At 35.0% G+C, this 26,033-nt stretch overlaps 2 protein-coding genes across 2 annotated transcripts in view; one reads left to right on the forward strand and one right to left on the reverse strand.

Annotated features, from left to right (window-relative positions):
* CENPP (centromere protein P) overlaps positions 1–25,606 on the reverse strand; it is a 123,193-nt gene extending 97,587 nt beyond the window's left edge. Inside the window, exons 1-6 of the mRNA XM_030458751.1 lie at positions 25,265–25,606; positions 23,393–23,544; positions 22,438–22,595; positions 21,990–22,078; positions 19,327–19,415; positions 14,254–14,350 (exon numbers count right to left, since the gene is read on the reverse strand). Coding sequence (XP_030314611.1) covers positions 14,254–14,350; positions 19,327–19,415; positions 21,990–22,078; positions 22,438–22,595; positions 23,393–23,526 — 567 coding nt within the window. The 5' untranslated portion in view covers positions 23,527–23,544; positions 25,265–25,606. The remainder of the gene's footprint in view (positions 1–14,253; positions 14,351–19,326; positions 19,416–21,989; positions 22,079–22,437; positions 22,596–23,392; positions 23,545–25,264) is intronic.
* OGN (osteoglycin) lies at positions 42–11,711 on the forward strand. The gene is made up of 7 exons (XM_008498937.2): positions 42–265; positions 881–1,132; positions 4,886–4,970; positions 6,830–6,988; positions 7,606–7,808; positions 8,369–8,464; positions 8,991–11,711. Exons 2-7 carry the CDS (start codon positions 965–967, stop codon positions 9,159–9,161), a joined length of 882 nt encoding a protein of 293 aa, XP_008497159.1. The 5' UTR covers positions 42–265; positions 881–964; the 3' UTR covers positions 9,162–11,711.
* Positions 25,607–26,033: the final 427 nt, after the last annotated feature.

Genomic DNA, 26,033 nt, shown 5'->3' on the forward strand with positions numbered 1-26,033 from the left:
AGCTACACAAACTTACAGACATTACTCAGAGCACAACCCCCCTGCTCCAGGATATTACCTCTTACCCTTGGGAAAGAATTCTGGCAAAGCATTTCTTACCCCATGGAAAGCACTTTTAAGGCTGTCAAACTTTTCAGAGTATTCACTTCAACAAGTTGGATGTAATTCATAACTTTACTCTTTTATCAGTCCAATTAGGTTAACATATAGATGAGGATATATGGTTTCACAACAACCATAGAAGAACTTTGAATCTGCTAAAACGGTAAGTGGACTTTTTTCCTTAATGTATAGTAACCTAAAGTTTAAATAAAACACTTAATGACAGTAAAAAGGAAAAAATGCTGTGTAAAGATTTACTTTTCAAGTTATTGTGCATGTATTTAAAATGTTTTCAAGATTATGTGTGTAGTCTGCTTCCCCTGCTCGAAAAGCATACAACCTGTAAAATAATCTGGGGGTGTTCACTTTTCTTTACCTCCAAATATAAAGGCAAAGACAATGAAAGAATATCATTACAGACCATTGAGGTTTGAAAAATCACTATTTTCACAATGAAGAATAATTAATTTGAATCTTTCTCATTTTAATTTGTTCACCAACATACATGCTACATTATATCTCAAAATCTGCTTGCTATTAACAAAAATAACACACTGGGAAACAAGCAAATGCAAATAAGGTACTATTTTCCTTATTAGTTGGAAAATTTATATTATTTACCAGTTTCATGTTAAGAACACTTTATATAATGCTACAGCCTAATTAAAGGATGTCAAGAGTTAAAAGTTGTTCCATGTTCCTTATGTGTTAGAAACCCCTGCCAACTAGTTCTCTAGGCTTGAAATATTGTTTTGACGGATTGCGTTTTCATTTCCAGTCACAAAGAAAGTATTCTCCATAGTCAACACACGAGCAGCTCGTCACCAGCTCAGTGAAAGCAGACACATTGCTCTGTGCAAGAATGAAGACTTTGCAGACTACTTTTTTGTTGTTTGCACTGGTACCTTTGGTAAATTCAGCACCACCTATACAGCAAGAATCAGCCCAGTTCTATGACTATGATACAGATGTTACCATGGGAAGCCTGATCCATCAAGATTATGAAATGCAATCCAAGGATATAAGAAAGGTATTTTATTTATATTATCAGTTAATATTTTGAATGGCTAAGCATTCTATGAATTAGGTGTTACATGTATGTATGCAAGCTTTATGGGAAAGTCTTATGATAGCAAAACATAAAATGGTTTCAGACATAGAGAAAGCCACAAATTAAAATCACAAAACTACTACCCTTGCTACAGTTTGAAAAATTCACACCACAGGCTTTCACAAATAAGACTAAAGCATCATTTTAAACTCTGCTGTAGTTAGTTACATGCCTACTGTTGTAAGAGTTTCAAGAAAGGGGTAAACTAGCCTAACAGTTTGAGTAACATTGTATTAACACAGTAAGTTTGTTTAAAAGGAAAGTGATTTTATTTAAGAAAGTTTTTTTTATATCAAAGTAATAATTGAAACAGCTCTTTATTGCACATAACTTGCTAGCATAAACCACTTTCTCTTTTAACAAATCACCAGGGTTTTTTGCCTTGGTTTCTCAGGGGTGGGTTTCTTGGGGTTTTTTTGCAAATCAATAGTTTAGCAGTCCTGAACTCCTATGGAAGGTCGAGTCCTCCCTAAGTCACCTAAATTATTAATACTTTGAGTGTTAAAGGGTGCAATCAAGATGATACCTCATGCTACTCACCAGCACCCCCAAATGGTCAATTCTAAGCTTTTTTGCTGTGTTCTCCACATACATACCTGCTAATTTAAACACTTAAGCAGAGGACCAGAAAACCAAAAGAGAACTGAATGAATTTTAACAGCCTCAACTAACATGGACCCCTCCTGTACGGGCTGCCTCTAACAGGACCCAAACACCACACATGAGATACAACATTCACCAGGGAGAAAAACTAAGTATCATTGCCCCTACACTAGCTGCCAAGGAAAATACCACATATCCAAAGAAAGATTAATACCCAGTATTAATAAATTCCAGAAAGGTTTCATTGCCATCAACCATACTTATTACAATAACTTGGTATGATGAACAAGAAAAGACACACTGAATAAGTTAGTCTCTGTAAATGAAAAATTGTAAAAAAAAAAATAAAAAAATATATATATAAATCAAGTCTGTATGTTTTCCCAGTTCTGGTTAAATTAGTGTTTTCTGCTGGTAGACTAAAAATTAATACAGTATTTTAAAATCTTACATCTGCCACAGTTATGAAGTAACAAGTTTCCTAAAGTAACAAGTTTCCTAAACCTATGAATAAGAGACCATTTAAATTACTCTTAATAGGTGGCTTTTCACTCATAACTAAGTTATTAAAAAAATACCAAAAAAAAATTTTAAAAGTTAACTAGTTAGCCATAGAACAATTTTAGTAATGAATGGCATCTCATGCTAACAAGAATACACCACTTTTTCAGTAAAAAGAACAAGGAGTATACATACGTACAAGAAAATTCTGCCAACACATGTGCCACGGATTAATCACAGTTCATGCTGGCAGTATTATAAATTTGAGGTCTTCTGAAGGCCAACAGTTCTGCTTAGGATAAATCTAGGAATGCAGTTGGTCATTATTTCCATCAGGTCAGTTCTGCAATGATGTGTTTTCATTGCAAAATAATAAATTTGTTCCTTATGTGAAACAAATGCATCTATACAAGTTATGGTGTTCTCAATTTAAACATAGGATGTGCAAACAAATCTTCTATTCATTTATTGCACAGATTCTAGCTCCCAGAGTACTAAGTGTTAATTGTAACTGGAATACATGCCAACAATTTCCTTAAACATGCCCAGTCAGAAATCTATCTTGTATGACAAATTTAACTCCTTACTATGTGCTTATACACAAATTAAGTAAAAAGATTTTTAGTGAAAACATAATAAAAAATCTTTGTGTTAGCAAGCAACAAAATGAACTTTAATCTGCTACTAAGGAAAAGGTAAGGCAAGCAAAATTTACTACAATTATTGACACCACAGCCACTCCAGTCTTGAATAAAATACAAGAAGCTTAAAAACATGAAATCTAAGAACAGATTCATCCAACTACAGTCTTATGTCTGGACTAATTCAGTTCACTGAATATAAACTATCAGGTTTATCAACGTTGTCTGTTATAAAGATCAAACAAGTACTATCAAGTACTTCACAGAAGTTTTGAGACGGTTGAAATATTTAGATGCAAAATTTTAATGTGGTTTTGTATGAGCAATTCATGTCTGTGGAGTAAAGTGCAAGAGGCAGGTGGAATTTAAGTATGCAAGTCAGCTAATATTGCTTCAGTGGGTTCCCTACATATGGAAGTAATGAATTTTCTGTGGTTATAATCTAAACAATCTTCTGCACTGATATTCTATGCTAGGAATTTTTATAACTGATTAGGAAATACTTCCAGTACATTGGTCATTTTTACTAGGGGAGGGTGGTGTGGAATCCATTGCTTAATTTTGTGGATTTAAAAGTATTCCACAACATTAGTTTTATTTTTTGTTGACATTTCCCACCTGCAGAAATTAGTTGTAGGCTGTATTCTGCAAAGAACTCCCATGTGTGCTCTGGTAGATCACACCCCTCCGGCAGGATGTTAGACTATAAATCTACAGCTTATTACAGATACGCTATGTCAGTAAACTTGTTTTTCATACAAGTGTATTAAAAATATCCTTTGTGAGCCACAGACACAACTGCAAAAATCAGTACAGTTGTCCTAAGTCCATCTACACAGAAGTGGTTTCTGGCATGGACACATCAGTACAGGATTTCACAAGCCTAATCAACATACCTGTGCAAGCTAAACATTTTTGCAGAAACCTTCTGTGTGATATGCTGCTGGAGTCTAACTGTTCAGCTCACACATCCCAGCTTTTCTATCTCCAACACTGCAAAAGCTCTTACCCTACCCAGAATTCTCATGCGTAAAATGCTGAACTGTTGCCAGCATTCTGGGTTGCATATGAAACCCTTCCTAGAACAAACCAAGCTATCCCAAACCTTACACAAAAAAACCAGGCAAGAGCAAGCCACAGCCTGCATCGACAGCTGTAGGGAAGAGCCAAGGGATGGATGATTCACAGGCTAAAAAAGGGTCAAAATGACAGAGGCCTGCCAAGATACTTGTTTCTCAGGCTTTATGTCAAGCTTAAGCATTTCATTCTGCAGAATACAATAAATTCCCACAGTAAAATATATGCGAACAAGCAAATACACACACACACACAAAAAGTTAAAAAGTTAATATCAAAAGATAGTGCTACTTTAACATAGCTCTAGTAGATGAGCTACCAGGATACTACATTACTCAATGGAGAGAAAAGGGGCTTTGAAATAATTTTTTTTAAAGTAAAAATAAAAAAATAAACCAGTTCACTTGCAAGCATTCCCAGTGCAGAAGCAGCTCTCTTCAACAGGGGCCTGCATTCCTAGGATTTACATTCACAAGAAACCTATCAAATTTTGCATCATGTGCAAAACCTGTCTTCAAAACTCCGGGGCTCTGTAGGCAACCATTGCTACATATTCTTTCCTTACCATGTAGCCTGCATTTTATGCCTAGTGCCCTTTGCTAAAGAGCTTTACTTTTTTGAAGAGCACTAGCAGCAATGCCTTCCCTTCTTATTTCAAAGCGAAGGCCTCATCTACAAAAGGGATAATATATCACATTAGTCATCTAGCATGAGTACTTAAAAAAATTATATGCCACAAGGACGTATGTTGTAGGAAGCTCATTTATAAAAGGCCTCCTGTTTCAGATCCTTGTCATAGTCAATCTCTTTTTGTTTGTTTCTTAAACCAACATTTGCTTTCAACACAAAGGATGGAGCAAACATTTCTCTTGACACCTCCCTAAAACTGCAAGGGGATGACAGCCAACTCGATGCACCACCAACAAAGGACACAAGTAAGTCAATTCATATGAATATTGGAATATGTAAATTCTCCAAAAGTACATGCTTTAATATAAAAATTTAATATACAAATAATGACAAGGGATATAGAATTCAATTTATCAGTTATGGATATCTTCCATATCTTGTTTGAAAAGTCTTCTAACAGAGCAGGCTGAAAAAATTTAAAGGATCCTCATGTAAACTGCAAATTCATAAATTACAGCTTACAAGATTCTTTACAGACTAACCCAGCCATATTTGCTGTAGAGATGTATCCAAGTTAAACATTAGGCAAGATAACAACAAAAAAAAAATGGAATACCCACCCACAGTTTATGTTCCATAGGTTATCCAAGTAATGCTGAAACATGATATGCTTAAGTAACTGAGATAGGTGTCTTCAAACGAGGAGCTATTGTCAGTTTATATCTGATAAGGGAGGTTGATGGTTAAAATACATCAAGAACACGATTCACTAGACTAAATGTCCTACAGGCTCTGAGGTGTACCGTCCAGATTTCTTCTAATAAATCATAACAATTTCTAAATATGAAAGGAAAAGCATTTCTGTGAAACAGAGCACTGAGACACAGCCATTTCAGGTACATTTGTGATCTAAAATTACAAAAATAACTGATGATTCATCAAGACCACTGGAATGTCAATCTCCAGATTTCTAATAAGGGTTAGTTACTGCCAAATGACACCTATCAACAAGCCCCCATCAAATGCAGAACAAACATGTAGAGACTCCAGAGCCTCTAGTCACAACTTTAAAAACCATTGCCTTTTAAACAGCAACAACAGTTTCATAACCATTTTCCATTTCTTAAGAGTCTAACATGACAAACAAGACACTAAATCAAAAAAAGGAACTGGGGCAGAACTCTTAAGTCTAGTAAATGGTAACATTCACAAAGCTAAAGGTCAAAAGCTAAATTCAATTATCTTCAGTACTTCTGTAAGAAAAATAAACAAAATTACTCTATTAATACATACTGGGTTGGGTTCCCAGTATTGACTAGCCTATTCCTGCAAGACTTTACTGGCTGCAGGAGACCTATGCTGCTATGCATTGATTACAAACTACCCAGCCATACAACACCACTCTCTGTACTATACACAGATCAATTTGGAAGCTAATAAAAAATATCACAGTATAGAAAACTCAGTAGCTTAGCAATAATGACAAATCTGGACCAAAAGCCATAGTTATGTCTATTTAGTTTTGATGTCGTGCAGAATTAATGCACAGTGTAAGTGACTGATGCTCTCCTAATATCCATGAAGGACAGGACAAGACATAATGGGCTTAAACTATATTTTAGAAATACAGTTTCACTCATTAGCTTAAATAACAGTTATAAAAAACAGAAACAGACTATCTAAGGTAATTATAGAATTTTAATTGCTTGAGTTTTTATTAAAAGGATCAGACAAAATAGTAGCTAGAGTGACACAGTATACATGACCCTGTCAGAAATGCTCCAATGCAATATGCACACTTCCAGCTGTTTCTCCTGCATGGATTTCTCATTTCTAAAGAATGGTTCTACAGATGGCATTTACCATGGACTTGAAGGTATCATTCACAATACTCTAAGCCAGTTAAAGAACAAAACTGAATTTAGATCAATTAACAGAATTTCACAATACACTCAGACAAGAATAGAGAATACTCAGAGAATTTAAGTACAATTAAAAAATAAAAACTCAATCAGTTCACAATATTAATTCTTTTCAAAACGTCATGTCAAAGTGTTTAAAAAAAATCTGTTGGGAAATCTTAAAATATACTAGAGAAAATTCTATCATGAATATTCAAGCTCAAGTTGGTTGAATAACTTTTAACTGTGTATTTGACTTTCAGATTTACCTACTTGTCTGCTCTGTGTGTGTTTAAGTGGATCAGTATATTGTGAGGAAATGGACATCGAAGCTGTACCCCCACTGCCCAAGGAAACAGCGTACCTTTATGCACGATTTAACAAAATAAAAAGGATTGCAGCCTCAGATTTTGCTGACATTAGTAAGTAATGTTCAAACTTTAATTCCTGTTTACCTGACAGCATATCTGCACTTGTTGTTCTTTAACAGTATGCCAAGATTACCAAACTAAGGTATAATATATTCTTTTCTATTTTTCATTGTGCATTACTTATTTAATTCAATCCTTGTATTAGAACAGCAACTGTGGAGGCAACATGGAAACCCATTTGGGCCCACGTATCCATCTTAATATTCCCACAAAATAAAAGAAAGAACAGATTGCTAAAAATAAAATTTAACTTTGCATCTCAGCTTGTCTCAAATGACCAGGTACAATTTTTCCTTCAGAGATTCCAATGACATATCTATCAGCTATGTCATTTTGCAACATGACAAATTCTATGAGTGTCTGAAATCCCATTGTCCCTACAAAAAAAAGAAAAAAAATTTCCTAAGTATTTTCCTTATTTTTTTAAATGCAAGACAATGAGGAAATCTCTATGTGGATTTTATTCACATTTTAACAGTATTTACATTTGTAGATCCCAATTAGGATGAAGCAGCCAGCAGTGTAACATTTAACATATAAAACCATACATATCATGTGCCATGTAATTATAAATTTAATATTTAGATTTTCATATTTTTTGTATAAAGCTACCTTGAGAAGAATCGATTTCAGTGGAAACAGAATAGAAGAAATTGAAGATGGAGCCTTTTCAAAGCTTCTGTTACTGGAAGAACTTTCTCTTGCTGAAAATCAACTTATGAAACTTCCTGTTCTACCTCCCAAACTAACAACATTTAATGCAAACCAAAACAGACTCAAAAGCAGAGGAATCAAAGCAAATGCTTTCAAGGTAAGTGAAAGACAAAAAATTAGGTAACTAGACTAATCCAGTATATCAGAACTTTTTTTTTTTTTCTTGATTTTTATAATCTAAAAAACAAAGTATGATGAAGAAGCTTTCCAGCCCTGGTTTTGTTTGAGGCCCTTTGGAATTTGAGCATTCACTCTCCCATGTTGTTCTATAAAAATTTTTCTACAAGATAGCAACCTTTTTTCTTTCTCTCTTATATTCAAAGAAAAACTCAAGAATTGGTGGCTCAAATACAATTCTGAGGGTCATGTAAATACTACTAAGCAAGGATACAGCTATAGTGTATGTCTATAAGTAATAAGATAACACTGAAATTTCCAAAACATAGGCCTGTTCCTTGTATTTTGTGATACAATAGAATTCAACAGAATTCAATATTCACAGCAAAAGAATGTTTCACCTTAGTTTACTTTACAACCTCTCTATGTGATCAGCAAAAAAAACCCCACCAAACCAAAATTGATGTCTCGTAACATCATGAACTACTTAACCCCAAGTAAGTTATAGCAGCCTTAATAATCTCTCTTTCTTTGTTTTAGAAACTGACAAATTTGGCCTACCTCTACTTAGGACATAATGCACTGGAATCTGTTCCTCTTAACTTACCAGAAAGCCTGCGTATTCTTCACCTTCAGGTATTTTTCAAGTATCTCCTTAATGTTCTATCACAAAAAGTCTCATTAGTTGCATACTTCAAACCAAACCTACTGTCCCTTAAATCTCTTCACGCTACAGTTGTGCTACAGTCATCTAATGCTTCTCCAAGCTTCTCCAATTACACCTCTAATATGTATGGCCACAACCACTCAGTGTTTAGAAGTTGTTAATTAATTACGATGCAAGAACTTCTCATTAGTTTCTGTATATCACAGATAAAAAAAGGTAAAAATAAGCACTAAACTTTTACCAAAAATGTATTTCAAACATCAGTAACAACCCCAAACTAATTATCAGCTCATAGAGTGAGACCTAAGAGAGAGGTTGGGAGAGACCCAATTCGGCAGACCTATAATGTAAACAAATCAGATCCACAAACAGTAAAAAGGAAGGGTAAGCTAAATAAAAGTAAAGTTTGAAAATTCAAGATACATGTGTATGGGTATGTAGTACATGTGTGCGTACCTGTTTATTGTAAAACCAATAAATTGTTTTGTTTTGCAGTACAACAATATTACTACAATCACTGATGACACGTTCTGCAAATCTAACAACACGCGTTACATCCGAACAAGTATGGATGAGATAAGGATGGAAGGCAATCCCATTGTCTTGGCAAAGCATGTTAATGCTTTTTCCTGCTTGAGAACACTGCCTGTAGGAACATACTACTAGCCACTACCTCGGAAATCTTACATGCCAAAACCTAAACATGGTAACAAAAGATCATTATCTTTCCTCTGTTTACAGGTTTATACCCTCCCCCTTATTAATGCTATTTCCTTGCGTATCCAGACCTTTTACTATGTTGAAATGTGGGTATTTTATGAGATAACTACTTCAAAACAGCCTCTTTATTTACTAGTTACAATCTCACTCATGATTTCAGAATCTTTCCTGTAAATGAAGCTATAGAAATATATATACACACATACCTTCTCAACTTGTATTTCACTACATATTCTTTTTGTGTAAGTGAAATCACACAAGCAGCTCCTTATTCACATTCTTTACCAATACCCAAAACAATCACCACGTGCTAATTTCAGATGCAAAAGCATGCTTTGATCAAGCCACAGAGGATTATCTAATTCTGTTTCAATTCCAATTCCACTTTTTAATCTGAAATGAAAGTTTTTCAGTTGTCCTTCAAAAGTGTATTGGATGAAGTTGCATATAAAATAATGTTTAGAAACACAACTTCTGAAAGCTTAACTTCATAGAAGCATCCCTAAAAACTTAGTTTGTAGAAAATTAGAATACTTATTTAGCCTTAGAGCACCACACAACATAGCAAGTGCAACTTTTCAAAGGCTTCTTAAACCTCCTTAGATAACTTTGCTTTCAAAATAATCTAAGTGTGTGTGTATACATTTTTATTTTATTTTTTACACAAGGTATTTTTAATTGAAATTCACAAATTCTGCTCAGCTGTACTCCTGAGAGTCTTTTACACAACACCATCTTCCCATTTTAATATAATGGTCTAAGTACAGCATAGCATGACTCCAAGTATATTTGTTCCTAGCAGATTATGTAGGCCAAGCCTTGTTCCACTGCTTTTTCCTGACAAGGAAACGGGACAATATAACTAGCAGCAAAGCTGAATTATGTTTTTACCTGTAAACAAGTACAACTTCAGCTAAAAGTCCATGCAAAGAAACAGAAGTACCCTTGTACAGCAATGCTCTTGCTCACTCAGGAAAAAAAAGAATCAGATGTTTCAATTGAAAAGAGAAAATGATTCTATCATAATCTAAAAATAGTGTTAACTACTCAAGAAAATTTAACTAGCAGAATCTCACTCCGCTTCTTTAAACTATGTAGTGCATTAAAAACACAAAATGACACAAGGCCTCAACAGTCACTTCATATAATCAATGTGACACCATGTTCCAATTACACACCTATGCATTTCTGACACCTCAGTTTCATTTTCTCCCCTCAAACACCTACCACAAATGTAAACTCTTCAGAATGCCTGAAGTGTGCTAGTTACTACTACCAGATCAACTTTGTACTAACTTAAGATAGTATAGATTCCTAATTTGTAGCTATAGTTAAGAAACAAATGCATGATGATGTATCACTACATCTAAAATACTGATTTTATAAGCTATTTTGTATTAGTTTGGTTTATCTTACTTTGCTAAGCCTTGATTTGTTAGTGCTTGTGCTATGGGGAATTAAGTACACAGTTATGAACATTCTGATGATCTGTGACTACGACTTTTGCAACCTAAGTGACTTTTAGTCACTTCTTAAGTGACTATGTCAAGCATCAACTGTGGGGGTTCATCTTTCTGGAAAGAGGATACAATTACAAGATTAAGTATAAAATATTTTTCCCTGAATTCATTACCCAAGGAAGACATAGGAATCCCAGCATTTTCCATTTTAAGTCATTTGGTGTAACAAGAAAAATTCCATTGTTTTAATGCAACTGAGAACAAAACTAAGACTGACAAGCAAGAATAATATGTAGCTTTCATTTTCCCACGGTATTTATAAAACTTCAGTGTTCCCATGTTTTCTGCAAAAGGTAAAAAATAACCGCAAAGCATGTAAAAATACATTCCAACTTCAAGCCAAATATATTAGAAAAGAAAAAAAAAGCCACCAATTTTCTCATACCTCTTCTGATAAATGCCTAAGATAGAGAAAACACAGATAGACATGTAAGTGTAAGAACATTACAAAGCAGTCATTATCTGATCCAACTCTCATCACAAATTGTTACTGCTAAAGAAAGCTCTATCATTAATAGGATCAGTATTGCTAAAACATTTCCTATAAAAACAATTGTGTATACACAAATATATGCATATTTATGTAATATGTACACACGTGTAAGCATTCTAAGACCTAATCACTACATTATTAACTTTACATTAAAACATTGTATGTATTTTTCAAAAACACTAAATACCAACAGTAGACTAATAAATGCTTTTAGTATTTTATAAACAAACCAAAGTAGACAACTGATACCTTCTGAAAGCCTCATGCAGGCAGTAAGTTCTCCAATATATTTTAATTTACTTTTCCCATTCATAGCAAGGCAACTCATCAAAACATTACAAGAGAAGGGATTCAGCTTGCAGGATTTTTGCTTTTTGTTTGTGTGACCAGTACTACTATCAAGTTGAATGTACACCCCTCTTTTTTTTCTTATCACTCATTTCTGTTCTGTATTGCCAATAAAACTTGAAATTTTTTCTTGTTTATCATTATTATCAGCTTCAACAATCTGCTCTCCCAGCAATGCCGACACACTTCAGTTGTTCAGCCTCATAGCAGACTGAGGATCCATCTAGATCAGAAAGTTATTTGCAGATACAAGCCCATTTTGTAGATATAATATTTATTGTGGCAATGGAGTAAGACCTGAAGTACAAATAATGCCAGACAAAGGACTTGGACACCACTCAGTACTTCAAAATGTATTTAAAACACTACCTTGTGGACTGTTTGCATTAGAAAAGAGGAGCAGCAGCAGAGAGTAGTACTGGTTATACTCAGCTCTTGATTGTGTGTAGCATACAAATTCTAGATTAACCTGTTCGAGTACAAATGCTTACAACTGAACACGCTTTACTCACACTAACCTAAACCTGCCCCTACTACCTAGGAAATCCTGCTTAAAGTCAAAGCCAAGTATTCTTGAAATTGCTTTTTTACTTCATTTTGAGCTACCCATCCCACCATTACACTCACTGAGAAAACTCTGACTGCAAATCTGCCTTTTGTGCAGCCAAATTTTTTGAAATACAGTGCTGGCCAACTTGGCTTGAAACCTGCAATTGTCATTAATCTCAGACAGTCATTATTATTGAAGTATTCAATCACTTCCACATCACTCCCCTCTTCTCCAGTACTAAAACTAAAAGAAAAGAAAAAAAAAAAATCAGCCTCTTCAGGTTTTACCCTATACTGACAAAACTATTAGAAACACTGCCTATTTCTACTTTGTAGTAGAAATTGATTTTCTACTTTTAAATAACAAAATAAAAGAAAACTATAAACCCAAAACCTCACCCCAAATAGTCTTCTCTCCGATACTGTGCAGTTATTTGCCTATATATTTGCAGCCCTATCAGCAAGTAGGACAGCAAGTTGGAGACTACTTTTTTTAATGCTGTCAGAGTGTAAACTATTAAGAGGCTAAGATTCTTCATTTGTTTTTATGTAAATGTTAAATGCACACTGATAGTCACTTCCACACAAATTAGTACAGAATAAGAAGTTAAAAATATACATTCTCCTTTGCAATCTGATTATCTTAATTGTCTGATTTGATATTTGAACGTTTTATTAGCTCTCACCTCAAAAAATCTTGTTTGTGAATTAAATCATTACTAATGCTAACAGAAATAAGAAGGCCTGAAAAACCATCTTCAATAGCCCATAGTCAGTCATATCTGATATTCTCCCAAACTGGTTTGCATCTCAGCAGCAACTTTGTCCAAAGAAAGAAAAACACCTTTAGAAAGAGTATATGATATTGCCAAACACATATGTCTTGAGTGAATTTATCTTCATACATCTTTTAGTGATGAATGAATCCCTTCATTATTTACATTCAATATCTAAACAAACACATTAAAAATTGCTTATGAAACACAATTTAAATATCACCTTCAGATCTCTCCCCTTTCTATTTTCTCTTTTTTTTTTTTAAACTGAATTTTAAAATGACAAATATTTGCAACAGTTCACTGAATCACTGTCCCAGAAACCAGTGACTGCTGTCATGAGGGTGACCTAGGAGTTACAAAGCAAGTGAAGTTGGAAAAAACCCAAAACAACCCACAATTAAAATGCACACAGCACAAAGCTGTAAAACCCTTGGTGCTCTAGGTTCTCTATAGAGAGATTAGAGACTAGAGTTTATACAGAAATATGGAGGATTAAACAACAACAGTTTTATTACTCAGATGAGGATGAAGATTTTGGGTTTTTCTAACACCAGAAATCAGTACCTTTTTCCTTTAATGTGGCTGATTGATTAATCTATCACAAAACTCAGAACTCAGAACACTCTAAAAGGTTAAAAAATTAGGAAACAAAGTTGTTCCCACTTCCGACTGCAGATGACAAGCCAAAATGATGCTAAGTTTAATGACAACAAATGATCAAGCTAAACAAACTCAATTAAAAAGCCTCTACACAATTATACAGCTAGACATCCTCCTCTAATATCAGCCATCATACAACATGTTCAGCACGACTGTAATATTTTTACTCCAAGGAATAGTTGTTTATCTTAAAACTGCCCCAACAACAAAGCAAACATGCCAAATACTGGTAATTTAACAGCAAGTTCAAATATTATGTTTGAGTTAAAAGAGTGAGGAACAGTTTAATTCCTATTTAGAGTAAAAGATTTCAGAACTGAAAATCTTGGCGCCCAAACAAATGCTGTCACATTTTCAAGAGACAGATTCAGTCCTTCAGGACTAACACTTAAATGCCAAGGATTACAAATGTTATTTTCATTTCTTCTTTTGCCTTTTTTGGTTCAAAATGAAATCTAATAAAAACAAAAAACCCTCTCACCTACAGCAAGGCACAGATAAAATCAAGACAAATATGAAACAAGGGCATTGCTCCTTCAACACAACACAAAAATCTTAATACTTCTCAACAAAGTTATGATTCCCATACTCCATTAAAGAGTGATAACTTTACCTCCATTGCTTTTTCTGAATGAACTACTTAAAGAATAAAATAGTGAACTCATGAATAAAGGCTTGATAGACACTACCTTGAAATGCTGGAAGGCACATCTACGATGTTCATACCACTCAGCATAAGATGAAAGGCTTTTGAAAAATGTTAAAATGTCTCCACGTTCTTCAATGCTACAAAAAACCAAAACGAAACAAAAAGACATTTTTTCACTCAGACAGAATTAGTCAGACAAACCGATAATGCATTTCTTCCTTAAAAAATTAATGATTAGTATAGTTTTCATTTGAAGCCAGAAATCATCCCCCCTCCCCAAATTATTCCAACAGGAAAACTATAGTATACATATCGGAAAAAAAAAATTGAAGAATTATAAACCAGTGTTCTCAAGTCCTCAGTACAATAAGTAGGAATAAATTTGTTCTATATGTAAATTGTGGTAACTTCAGAAAGTAGTCACCTACTAAAGTCTTAGTTTGATTTTATACTTGTTCACCTTATGCTCTTTTTTCCCCCCAAAATTCCAAGATGCTGCATAGTAAAACTTTAACTGACAAAACCAGTAAGGTTTACCAAAATGCCTCGCTAAGCTTATTCCCAAGATCCTTGTCCTGTTCAAATAAACTTTCACATGACACACTCTCTGCCTCTGCCCACATGACATTCAGCTCTTCAAGATTAACCTTTAAACACCAGTAAGCAAGAAGGCCTGTCCATTAGATCATACATGGAATCTAAAACAAAAATTCTGATATACAGTTAAATCTCGATTTGTCCCCTATTAAGGAAGATAGTAACAGTCTCAAAAATTAGGGAGTGGGGCAGGAAGAGGGAGAGAGATGCCAATAAATCTGTAAGTGGAGTCCAGAGATCTTTGTGCCAAGCTCATTGTAAGTGAAAATTAACAAGCCTGGGTGGAACTGAGCTGACTCTTGGAGAACCCTCAGCAGCATTTCTGTAGTCTTCAATGATTTAGCAGTTCAGCTGTGCATGGATACATGACTACTTCATTCACACAAATTATTCTACACATACCAATTAGTTATCTGGTGTTCTGCAAAGAGCAGTGCAGACACACCTTTGCTGGACTTGTACTTAACCAGTATGAAATGATTTGGTAGAGCTCAAAGCCTACATCATCAGACCAAGATCAGTGCTATTCTATCAAGAAAAACATTCAATTGCTATGTTATTGCAAATACTGGGTTTTAATCCATAGTGCCTCTGAAAATGAACATACAGGAACAGTAACTCTTAATGTGTTACATAAATATAAACGGGGAAAAATAAATTAAGATTATTCAGATATTGAAAATGCAGAAGACAAGCTAAGTTTTATCTAGCCTGGAAGGAACAGTGTTATTAAAGGAAGATAACACAGTAGTCACAGCTGCCAACAAAATTTAGCTAAGACTGAAAAAAAAAAAATAATGACAGGACAAGCAAAATTGAGTCTCTGGAAGGACATAGGCACATACTGATTCACAATCACTGACTAGGTCTTTGTTCTGGACAGCTTTTTTTAACCACAAGTCATAATTGTGCATATAAAAATCTACACATACTACAGTAACTGAGATTTAGTAATGACTGCCTATATTTCTCTGCCTAGTGAACATGATTCAACACCTACTGCAATGTGTTGTTTAACTCTACATACGTTGAAGAGGGCAAAACAAAACGTGGTTATTGAATCATAAAGTTGAAAAGGACCTCTAAGATCAAGTCCAAGAAAACTATGTACTTTAAAATTCTTTTAAAAAAAATTGACAGTTTGGATGAGCATCCACTTTTATGCAATTCAAAAGACTATCCCAAATCTTGCTACCTTGTTTTAGCATTAAGTCTTTGGTTTGTTTTTATTTCTTCCCCTCCCTCACCAGATTCACCTTTAGGTAATGTAGCAGAAGAAAATTTTTGCAGCTAGATCACCAGAGAGATAGTTCTGGAAACCTACTTCAAAGAACCAGTTTCAAATGCAAAAGTTCATTATATCTGAGTATACTTCTCCCCTGCACAAATATAGCACTGGCTAAATTTGATATAGAAAACTGGATTTAATGTTTAGAAAGGGAGAATATGTGTGTTGGAATCCAGAGACATGTATAATACACTTTTTTTGTATTGGCAAGAGAGAGACTATGTAAGAGCACCATGTCATGACACTTAAACAATCCATAAACAATATATCCTAATTAGACTACATTAGCCTAATTCCTAATGCTTAAGTCAACTACAAGTGCTAAAATACCAAGAAAACTTACCATAAAATAACAAGATTCTACGAGAGTGCATGTCAAAAATTTAGGCTCTTTTTTTTTTTTTTTTTTTTTTTTTTTTTTTTTTTTCTGTAAAGTATTTAGTATTACAAACTGTCACCAGATTTAAGAAAAAAATTAAAAATCCACTAGGAGCAGAAAACATCCATGTCCAAAGCCAACCTCCATGTAGCACAAGTAATCCAAAAAAAGCAAACACATATTCAAGGAAGAGAGTAACTATGTATCAGAGAGTAACTATGTATCAGGTTAAAATCACAAACGCTTCCTTCACCTCCCTTACGCAAAATAACACCAACAAAACCAAGCTATGTAAGAAACTCAAATGCTACAAAACAGTTTAAGGATCCTTTCATATGTTCCCTAGTTACTTTAAGTGAAGAAACCTATTTTAACTGACTGTAGTATGCAAGACTTGTATTAGCATATAAAAACAAAGAATGACACAGCTATGGGAAGAATTCATGTTTCCCATCACTTGCAAAATACCTAGCCCATGACCAGTATTTAATGTAATGCAGATATTTCATAAATCATTCACTGCTTTAAAAATTCTAAGTAGACAGTAAGAAAGAGCATTTTCAAACTACGATCCTTCTATTTGATGAAAAAAAATCTATGCAAGATTTAACTAGCCAAACAATGGCATGTCAAGAAAAAAAAACAAGATTGGCAACAACATTTTAAATGAATGTCCTGTTCCTTGACATTAATAAAGTACAACATAAGAGATAAACTGGTGCAAAAATAACTCAAGTAAAATCCAAAAATAAGAAGACTACTGTGATCATATTTCTATACATATTTTACTGTTGTAACATATCTAAGGAATGGCACATATCTTTGAAAAATAACTATTATATATTGCAGCAGTGCCTGGTTAAAAATAAACAGCTGAATTTTCCTTCTTTTAAAAACATGTTGCTCAAGTGTTCTAGCATTCCTCTGTTTTCTTCCAAATCAGGATGGGCTTGGGAATTACAACTGAATGCCAAGTTTTTAACTCTGGTGTTATTAAAGACTCTTTTCTGCTATGTACTATGAAAAATAAAAAGACAAAAAATTAGAAAGCTGAGAAGGAAAAAATCCAGACTAGCAGAGAAAACAGAACAGAGAAAAGAAAATGGATTTGGCAAGACTGGGCCAGCAAGGCAAAAGAACAAAACAAACTGGTAGGGAGGCTGAAAGAATAAAAAACACAAAGGGAGACCAGATTTAGCAGGGAAGAGGTAGGAATCAAGATTCTAAGAGCAGCTGCTGGACTGAAGAATAAGGGAAAGGGAAAGGCCTGAAACCAAACATGAAGAGAGGGGATTTGGAGTAAGAAACAAGAACCAGCATAACAAGGAGATTGAGAAAATAAGTCCTTTATGGTTTGTATGCAGATCACCTAACCAGATTAGGTCAATCCAACAGCGGTTTGCTGTCAAAACAGATATTGACATCATCAGCCTCACTCCAGCCATATATTTACTGTCTTGGATCAGCACCAAACTGATGCTGCAGGACAAGTCAAGCACAAACAAATGAAATTTGAAGGGACCCAGCAAGGCGAAGTTTGTGTTCCCCTCAAAATTATTTTTTTAATTACTAAATTGATCTTATCTGCCATGTGGCTTCAGGAGTATATAAACTGATACAAGGACAGATGGCACATGCAAAGAGACTAAGGAGAAAGAACTGCTTGCTTTATTTAACAGTGAAGCCTTAAATCATTCTATATCATTAATGAAAACTGCTTATTTACAGATACTGGTGTAATGTGGAAAAGGACCATAGTCACCAAGAGAGATGGACAAGAAAACAGTGCTCAGGGTAGGATGAAATAAAGCTTGCCACTACTACTTCAATGCACTCCAAGATACTTCTACTGTCAAAAAACACTCATTAAACAAACAGGGTAAATTCCTCTTCTAAATCCTGCTTACTGAGAGCTGTCAACTACTATTGTCAGTCTTATCACTAGCTTTAGTAGATTTGTATGGAAATTCCAAAGCCTGTAAATAAAATGAAGCCTGAGGTAACTCAATAGACATTTCTTTTCACCCACCTATTTGCCATCATTCTACAACCCCAAGTCAGTAAGAAAACCCTATAAAATTAAAGAAGTCATTTGAAGAACATTATTAAAGTCAACTCCCCAGTAATAATTATTAAGAGATTTGTTCTCAGAATAGTTTGCTAGCAGATTTCACATTGGAACACAGCACACAAATGATTTGATCATTATCAATTCTGTGTACCACAAGAAGTTGACATAATCCAAAAATTAATCAAAAAGTAGCAGTCATATGCTTAAGATATTTTCTTAAGACACTGCACAAACACACTATTCTAGGCTTTTAAACTGTATTCTAAACTTTTTAAAATATCAGAGCAAAAACCTCATGTAAAGAAGAGAAATAAAGTGGTAAGCAGAGCATTAGAAAGAGGTAAGTAATAGTGGTTTCTGGATGTACACTTTAACAGTTACCCACATTGCACATCTGCAACTCATACACATCTGAGTAACAGTTAACATGTTGATTACATAAATTAAAATGCAATAGTTGACATGACCTTGTTTTATCTCCCTGAACCAAACAGTTTAAAACAGCTAGAGCCCTTTAAAACCCAAACCCAGTTTCTATTTAACATGAACCTGTAATGGTCCTTTTGGGCCACAAAAATTATGTGCATTTCATCTTCTGTCCCGAAGAATACAGACAAGGGATTGATGTTTTTAGGTTGGTCTAACACTACACTAGCAAACTAAACTGTCTGCCAGCAATTTACATGAAAAGGATTTAATATCCTTTTACAGGACATTTACAGGATTTACAGGATTTAATATTAGGTATCTCATACAACCTTAAAAAAATCTACCTTACCTTGACAAAAACTTGCCCACGTTTGAATCTTCTCCAGAATCCATTACAATGCTGAGATCAGTAACAGCAGAACATACATTCTCTTTGTTCTAGATCAGAGAAGTAACAACAGAATAATTTAAGAGATTTCTCAAGCAAGGAAGAAAAAAGATCTATTTGCATATAAAGTATATATATATAAATATATATATTTATATAGAAATATATGCAAATGCTGCTAAGTAATATAATACTTAAAAATAACATTTTTAGAACTTATCCACATGGATGTTTCCTTTCATTTCAACAGTATCAGTATTATTCATACAAGACTTTTGGAATAACACCTAAGCTAGTCAGTACAGAAAACATACATGTAATAAGGAAGACTTATGAGTGAGGTTCATCTACTTTCTTTTATGTCACTTCCACTTCAAGATTCTTCTAATTTTCAAAACAGCCCCTAGCTGCCATATTTATCAGAAAACACAAATAAGGTTTTATCTGAAAATCATAGTAATCCCACCACATGCCAAAAGGAATAAAAAACAAAACCAGCTTTTGTTTAATTTTGTTTGTTTTACAGCCTATACCTTTGCCTCAGATTCTTGTCCTTTTTTACAATAACTGTTACTCAGGAATAAAAGAAATGTTTACAAATTAAAGTATATAAGAACCTAAAATAGTTCCTGTAGTAGAACCAAAGCCACAGAAGAATTTATATTTTTCTTCTACACATTCTTGAACACAGCTGAGTAATAGATTAGACAGCAGGGATTGACAACACTTAGAATCATGGCTTGAAGACCATTGCAAATGCTTCACTGAGACCTATGGAGGCAGACTCCTTATCTACAGAGGATCTGATGACTCCAACTCAGGATGACTTGCACAGCATACAAAGCCTGGCAAAACCAAGATAACATGCCAACTCTTTTACACCACAGAAACAGCCAGCTAGGCAAAACGTCTGAATGGAATTCTTAGCACTCTAGTCATGAAATGTGCTTTCTCATTAAAAATAAATGAAACAGGAATTTCTAATCATATAAATAAATTACAAACCCATGTGTCTGAAAAATACAATCCTTAAGCCTGAATTTTTAAACTACTAAATTCAAAATCTGATTTAAACAGCTCTAACAATGAAATACACAGGGGTTCTACTTCACAACTCTAACCAGACCATTACGTTATGATTTGTAAAGCAGCTCACACACATTAACGTGTAAGTAAATGCAAAACCTTTAATAACATTCAAGTTCACATACAATCACAAAAGGAATTGTTTCAAACACAGACTAATTTCTGTAAACACACTTCTTGAGCATTTAACACTAAAAAGGAAAAAAAACCCTGTATGTTATGTCACATTTAAAAACTGTACACTTCATTGGTGTCTGCTTCACTAATTTACCATTTTCCACATGCCCACACCCCATATCATAAGTGCATAAAATATTGGCAATTCAAGGTTAATTAATTTAAGGTAAATGATACATCATCTGCATGGCATCTTAAATTGTTAGTTACAGGTGCTAAATACTATTTTTTTATTAATTCGTTAAAATAATTTAAAAATTATATTTATTCAAATGAAGTGTGTTTGGGGGGAGCCGCGGCTTTCTCGTAGACCCTGACGTAGTACAAACATTACGTAGACAGGTGCTGCCATCTACTGGTGCAGTAGATTTAAGCAGCACCTACATAGCACCCAGTTCCTGAGACGAGCCCCATTGACATTAAAAGATGCCACCGTTCTGCAGGAGCTTACAGGTGAGAAAGAAACCCATTCAAGCTGCATAACTGGCGCAGGCTGCTGCCGTGCTTAAAGCTACATGCAGTTTTATACAAGCAAATGGTAAAATGATAGCACTAGGACACAAGTTTCAAGTCATTCATGAACATCATTCACCTAAACTACAGTTCCAAATTACAAAATCCATGACTCTCTGCTTAATTGCCAAAATTCTTATTATGGCTTTTCATAAGATTAGGAAGGACATCTTTACATCACAGTTTTTAATACTATGGGGTCCAGCCAAATTCAATTTTAAAAATATCTTTAAAGCTGAACTGAAAATCATGTTCACTTGAGAAGGAAAAAATATTCTTACAAATAGGGGTATCTGTTGTTTGCCTCTGCTTATCATTTTGAGTTCTGTGCTAAGAACAGATTCTTAGGAGGAGGCTTCTTTTGCAAAAATAAATAATAAAAAAAATCTATAAATATTAGTGTAACTTCTGTGCAGTCCTATGATGTGATGGCTATTCACACTAGGCAAGTGAATAGAAATATAACCAAAGCAGATAAATCTCAGATGTTCAGATTTGTAGTGTTTTAGCTTTTCCTCAGTTGCCTTAAGGGAGGTAAGGTTTGGAATTTTCCAGTCTCCACAATAAGGTATCTGACTAGAGGAGAATCCTGTGTGAATTCTGTGACTGAATGTTGAACCTGACCTTCAGAACTATTTTTCCTTGGGTGTGCACGGAATTCAGAAGTTGGGCCCAGCTGCTATAGAGTAAAAACAACCCACTGAGGCTTAGATTAAGGCAGTTCAGGAAACCCAAATCTCAAAATACATGTTGAAGGTTTCAGCTGGAAAAGGAATTATTGGCCATTTGAAATTGTTTGTTGGCTTGCCTTTGGATTTTGTTTACCTTAAACATACATTCATCCTTACCTGCATCTCAAGAAGCTGAAATTCCAACTGAAAAGACATGGAGTGGCAAGTCCCTGATATTCTGTGCTTCTGCACTGTTCTGTTTTTAGCTGTTATAAAATAAAACAAACAACATCAATACTTGATTACAATTCTATTCAACAACTACTGCATTTCTTCCACTAGTCATATATAAAGTATCAACTGATGCTATCCATCATATAAATAATGAAGCTGAGGTAAACATGTTAAGGAAAAAAACAAAACAAAAAACAAAAAAAGCCCACCACAACTAACTTCACAGTAGTCAAGTTGTTTCACTTTCCCACTGTGCAAAATACCATATTTACTCAAATTATTTTATCAATAATGAAAATTCTACTATCTCAAAATTTTTGTCTTTCTGCTGACATTGAAAGTAGAATTAAAACATGCATTTGCAAATGTAACAGACACAAAAAATGCTTACTTTTTTCAATTATTTTCTTGGAATGACTTGTGAACTGAATACCAACAAATTTCATTAGAAATGAGAGATCTGTCTCTAGACTTTCAAGTTCAGCTTTCAGATCTGGTGGAGGTTCATGTCCCTTAGATTCTCCCTGAAATTCTCTTTCGAATGATTCTCTAGAATTGAAAAAGAAAACAAAATCAAAAGGGTAAAAGAACCACACATAAGAGCATGTTTTGTCACATCAGTACAGCAATAGCACTAAATAAAAGGCATTTGTAACATGGCCTGATGATTGTCTGAGTTTTCAATTACTCAAATTTCAGTTGGATCATATTACTAGGAACAGTAAACTAACTTACATAAATACTTTATATTCCCTGCCAGGTAAATAGTCTTTATTGTAAGTCTTAAGATGCAAGTGTGCACTTTGAGGAACATAAACCAAAAACAAGCTGTGATGCCTTTAGTCACCTAAATTACTTATTTTATCTACAGTGTGCATTTACTGTAAAAAAAAAAATCAGTAAAATGGAATAAGAAGCTCTCACGTGTTACTTCTTTATCATATTACTAGTCACACCCACACAAATCTCCAGTTCCAGACAGGAACATTAAACATGCACTGAACTGTTTCACAGTGCATAATGGTAAACATGGCCTTTGCAGTCAACAACTTTGAAGGGCCTGCACAGCAAGGTACCCAGTATCATGCTCTGACCCCTCTGACTTCCTTCTAAAAAAGAAAAAAAAACCCCACAGTTGAAACAAAATCCTCAGAACCCACAAATGATTAACAAAGGGTAGTAAAAAGAGATAATTTGTTTGTGATCTCTTACCATATATATAGCCCATGTCCTCAACAAAACCAGCACTGTAAAAACAACTTAAGTTCTAACGTTGAGAAAAAAGCTTATCCTAAGCAATTTTGATGAAGAAATACGACTAATGCTACATGTGAAAAAGGTCTTACATTGACTTTAATATTGCCTCTTCAGAAAAAAAGGTGGATTCTTGTTGGCTATCTTCATACTTTTCAGTCAAAAGTTGAATTTCTTCTTTCAGTGACTGGATTTCATCTTCATAAGCTTGACAAATGCTGTCCATTTCTCAGAATCAGTGTTACTAGGTAAAACAATATAAGCACGTTTTTAGGAAAAAAAAGCATTTTCCAAATATATTCTTTTTATCCAAAGAATTCAATGAGGAAATGGAAGCATAACTTAAGCCCTTTATTTCACCTACCCAACCCTAACTCAGCAACCCAATTTAATGGGTATTCTGCCACCAAATTGAAAACAGGATCAGGTTTGCAGCAAAACACTCTTCACACTACAGTACCCTGTCACCAGCATAACTCCTACATAAACTTAGAAAGCCCACCTAGACACTGATCTGCAAGGAGATACAAGAGCAGAAAAGCTGCTTTTCCATAATTCTGAATGTGACAAAGGTTCCTAAAAAACCTGATGGCTCACTCTGCTAAAAGCAGGAAAGATTCTTCATCCACTAAATACAGGAAGATACCAAACATCAGCAAGAATATGACAAACAACAGATTTCTGAGTTTCCAAGAAAAAAAAAAAAGTTTTCTCCAAAATAGACAAAAATTGGAAAAAAAAAAAAAGTTGTTTTAGTTTATTAATTCCTCAGAGACCTAATGGAGTCCAAATATAATTATTAAACCAATTTTAGGACCCAGACTTCTTCATAGCCTCGAAACACATAAGTTAAATCAAGAATTTAATATAGTCAATAGCTTTCTTTAAGAATCTTTTTAAGGAATCATGATTTCACCCAGTAGAGTATCCAGCTGCTTTACATTTGCTGGAATAGAACATTTCTCTGCAGGTGGAAAGCAATCTTAATCAGATACTGCAACTCAATCCAGCTTTGACCAATTCACCTAACAATCCACCTGATGAAATGAAGCACAGCTGTTTCATCTCACACCACAGCATGACCTGCCTTTCAAATAGACAGCCATAAGGAGACACAAAATCCAACCACGTTTCACAAGTAATTCAAGCAGAAATAAACACGAAGGAAGAAATTTCTGACACTCAGCCTAGATGTGATATATTCAAAGGGCTACAGAGGACACTATGCAGATCAAGCACTAATGTAATAATAATTTCAACCAGGAAAAATAAATCTAGATTTGTTTGGTTTTAAACAGCCCCCACTGTATCTGCAAAATCCACTGTAAAACAGTTCAATAAAAAAGGATGAAGGGGGAAAACGGTATTTTATTGGTTTATTTCTTAAGAAACAGCATATGAATAACTTGCATAAGAAAACAGCATTGAAAACATTTTGCATTAAAAACTTACTTAGTAAAGAAAGAGCATACAATTAAAGAACCACTGAGATCGTACCTAGTTGTGACTTCTGAAATGTTAAACCACTCTTACATGATGTATGACAACAAGTCCTGTGGGGACAAGAAACAGAAGTTCTCCAACTTCTAACCCATCCTAGGCCGTTTTTGGTTTTTTTTTTAACTGGATACATTGGAGAAAACTTCATTCATGATAAAGAGACGTTCGGAAAAAGAAGCTTTACAATAGCCAAAATTTCACCCTATGTTGTTTGCTAATTCTTATTTTAATAGCTGCCTGTTTTGAGAACTCTCGCAGAATATGTACGATGCTTAGAGCTATTTTAACTCGAGTGGTCTAACTCTAGTTACGACTTCAAAGAGCACACCCCGGGGAAAAAAACCAACGCACTAATTAAATTAAACATTACTTTAACCACAGTCAGTCATTTCTCCTCAACCTAAGCAGAGACAGACGCGTACATATTTGTACATTAAATATAAATAGTTCATATTTCTACGTACCTGCCCATATACTCCCCTAAATACTTTGCTTTTATGCTGCCACAAGACGACTGAGGAGTCTGTGAAAAGCGAGCTGCCCAGGTTCTGCGTTTCGTTGCTTTGCTTCTCGCCTTCACATCTCACAAACCCACAGCCAGAAACACGGCTGAGAGTGCCGGGGCTGACCCAACCTGCCCCAAAAGGTACCAGGTGAAGCTCAGAAATGCCAGGCCGCACAAAGCCGACGGGGAGAGGAGCCCGCAGCCTCGTCTGTCCCCGCAGCCTCGTCCGTCCCCTCAGCCGGAGAAGCTCCCCCGAGCCCGGCGCTGAGGGAAGAGGCTCCCGCCCGCCAACGGCTGCGGCGCGCGGAGCCACCTCAGAGCAACCGCCACCGCGCGTGTCTCGCGCCTTCGAACTGCGCGCCCAAGCAGCGGCGGCGGCGGCCACGGGCGCTACCACAGCTGCTGCCCCGAGTAGGGGGAGACAGCCGCGCCTTCATCCTCCCCTCCCGAAATAACAGAGCCGCTTGAGAGAAGTTCCCTTGGTGACCACTAGAGATGGAAGGTAAAAGCTTTATTGTATAAGTTAGTGCCTTTTTTTTTATTTATTTTTTTTTTTACTTACATCTTGCTTAAAACCCCCCTAGGCATTAGTTACGCCCAAGCCCTCACCTCTCACAAGACCCAACCCATGTGCTTCACGTTACACTTGTCCGGCTGGACACAGAAACCCGGAAGACAAGAGGGAACGCTCAGAAACCGATAGTAGCAGGAGGCGGAACCCTTTGTTT

This window comes from Calypte anna, chromosome 12 (assembly GCF_003957555.1).
Source record: "Calypte anna isolate BGI_N300 chromosome 12, bCalAnn1_v1.p, whole genome shotgun sequence".
Classification (NCBI taxonomy): domain Eukaryota; kingdom Metazoa; phylum Chordata; class Aves; order Apodiformes; family Trochilidae; genus Calypte; species Calypte anna.

Bases quoted from the DNA above. Each gene is read 5' to 3' on its own strand.
- OGN (XM_008498937.2), top strand. From the start codon at position 965: ATGAAGACTTTGCAGACTACTTTTTTGTTGTTTGCACTGGTACCTTTG. The intron at 1,133-4,885 runs GTATTTTATTTA...TTCAACACAAAG, and splicing joins AATCCAAGGATATAAGAAAG to GATGGAGCAAACATTTCTCT. The intron at 6,989-7,605 runs GTAAGTAATGTT...TTTTGTATAAAG, and splicing joins CTCAGATTTTGCTGACATTA to CTACCTTGAGAAGAATCGAT.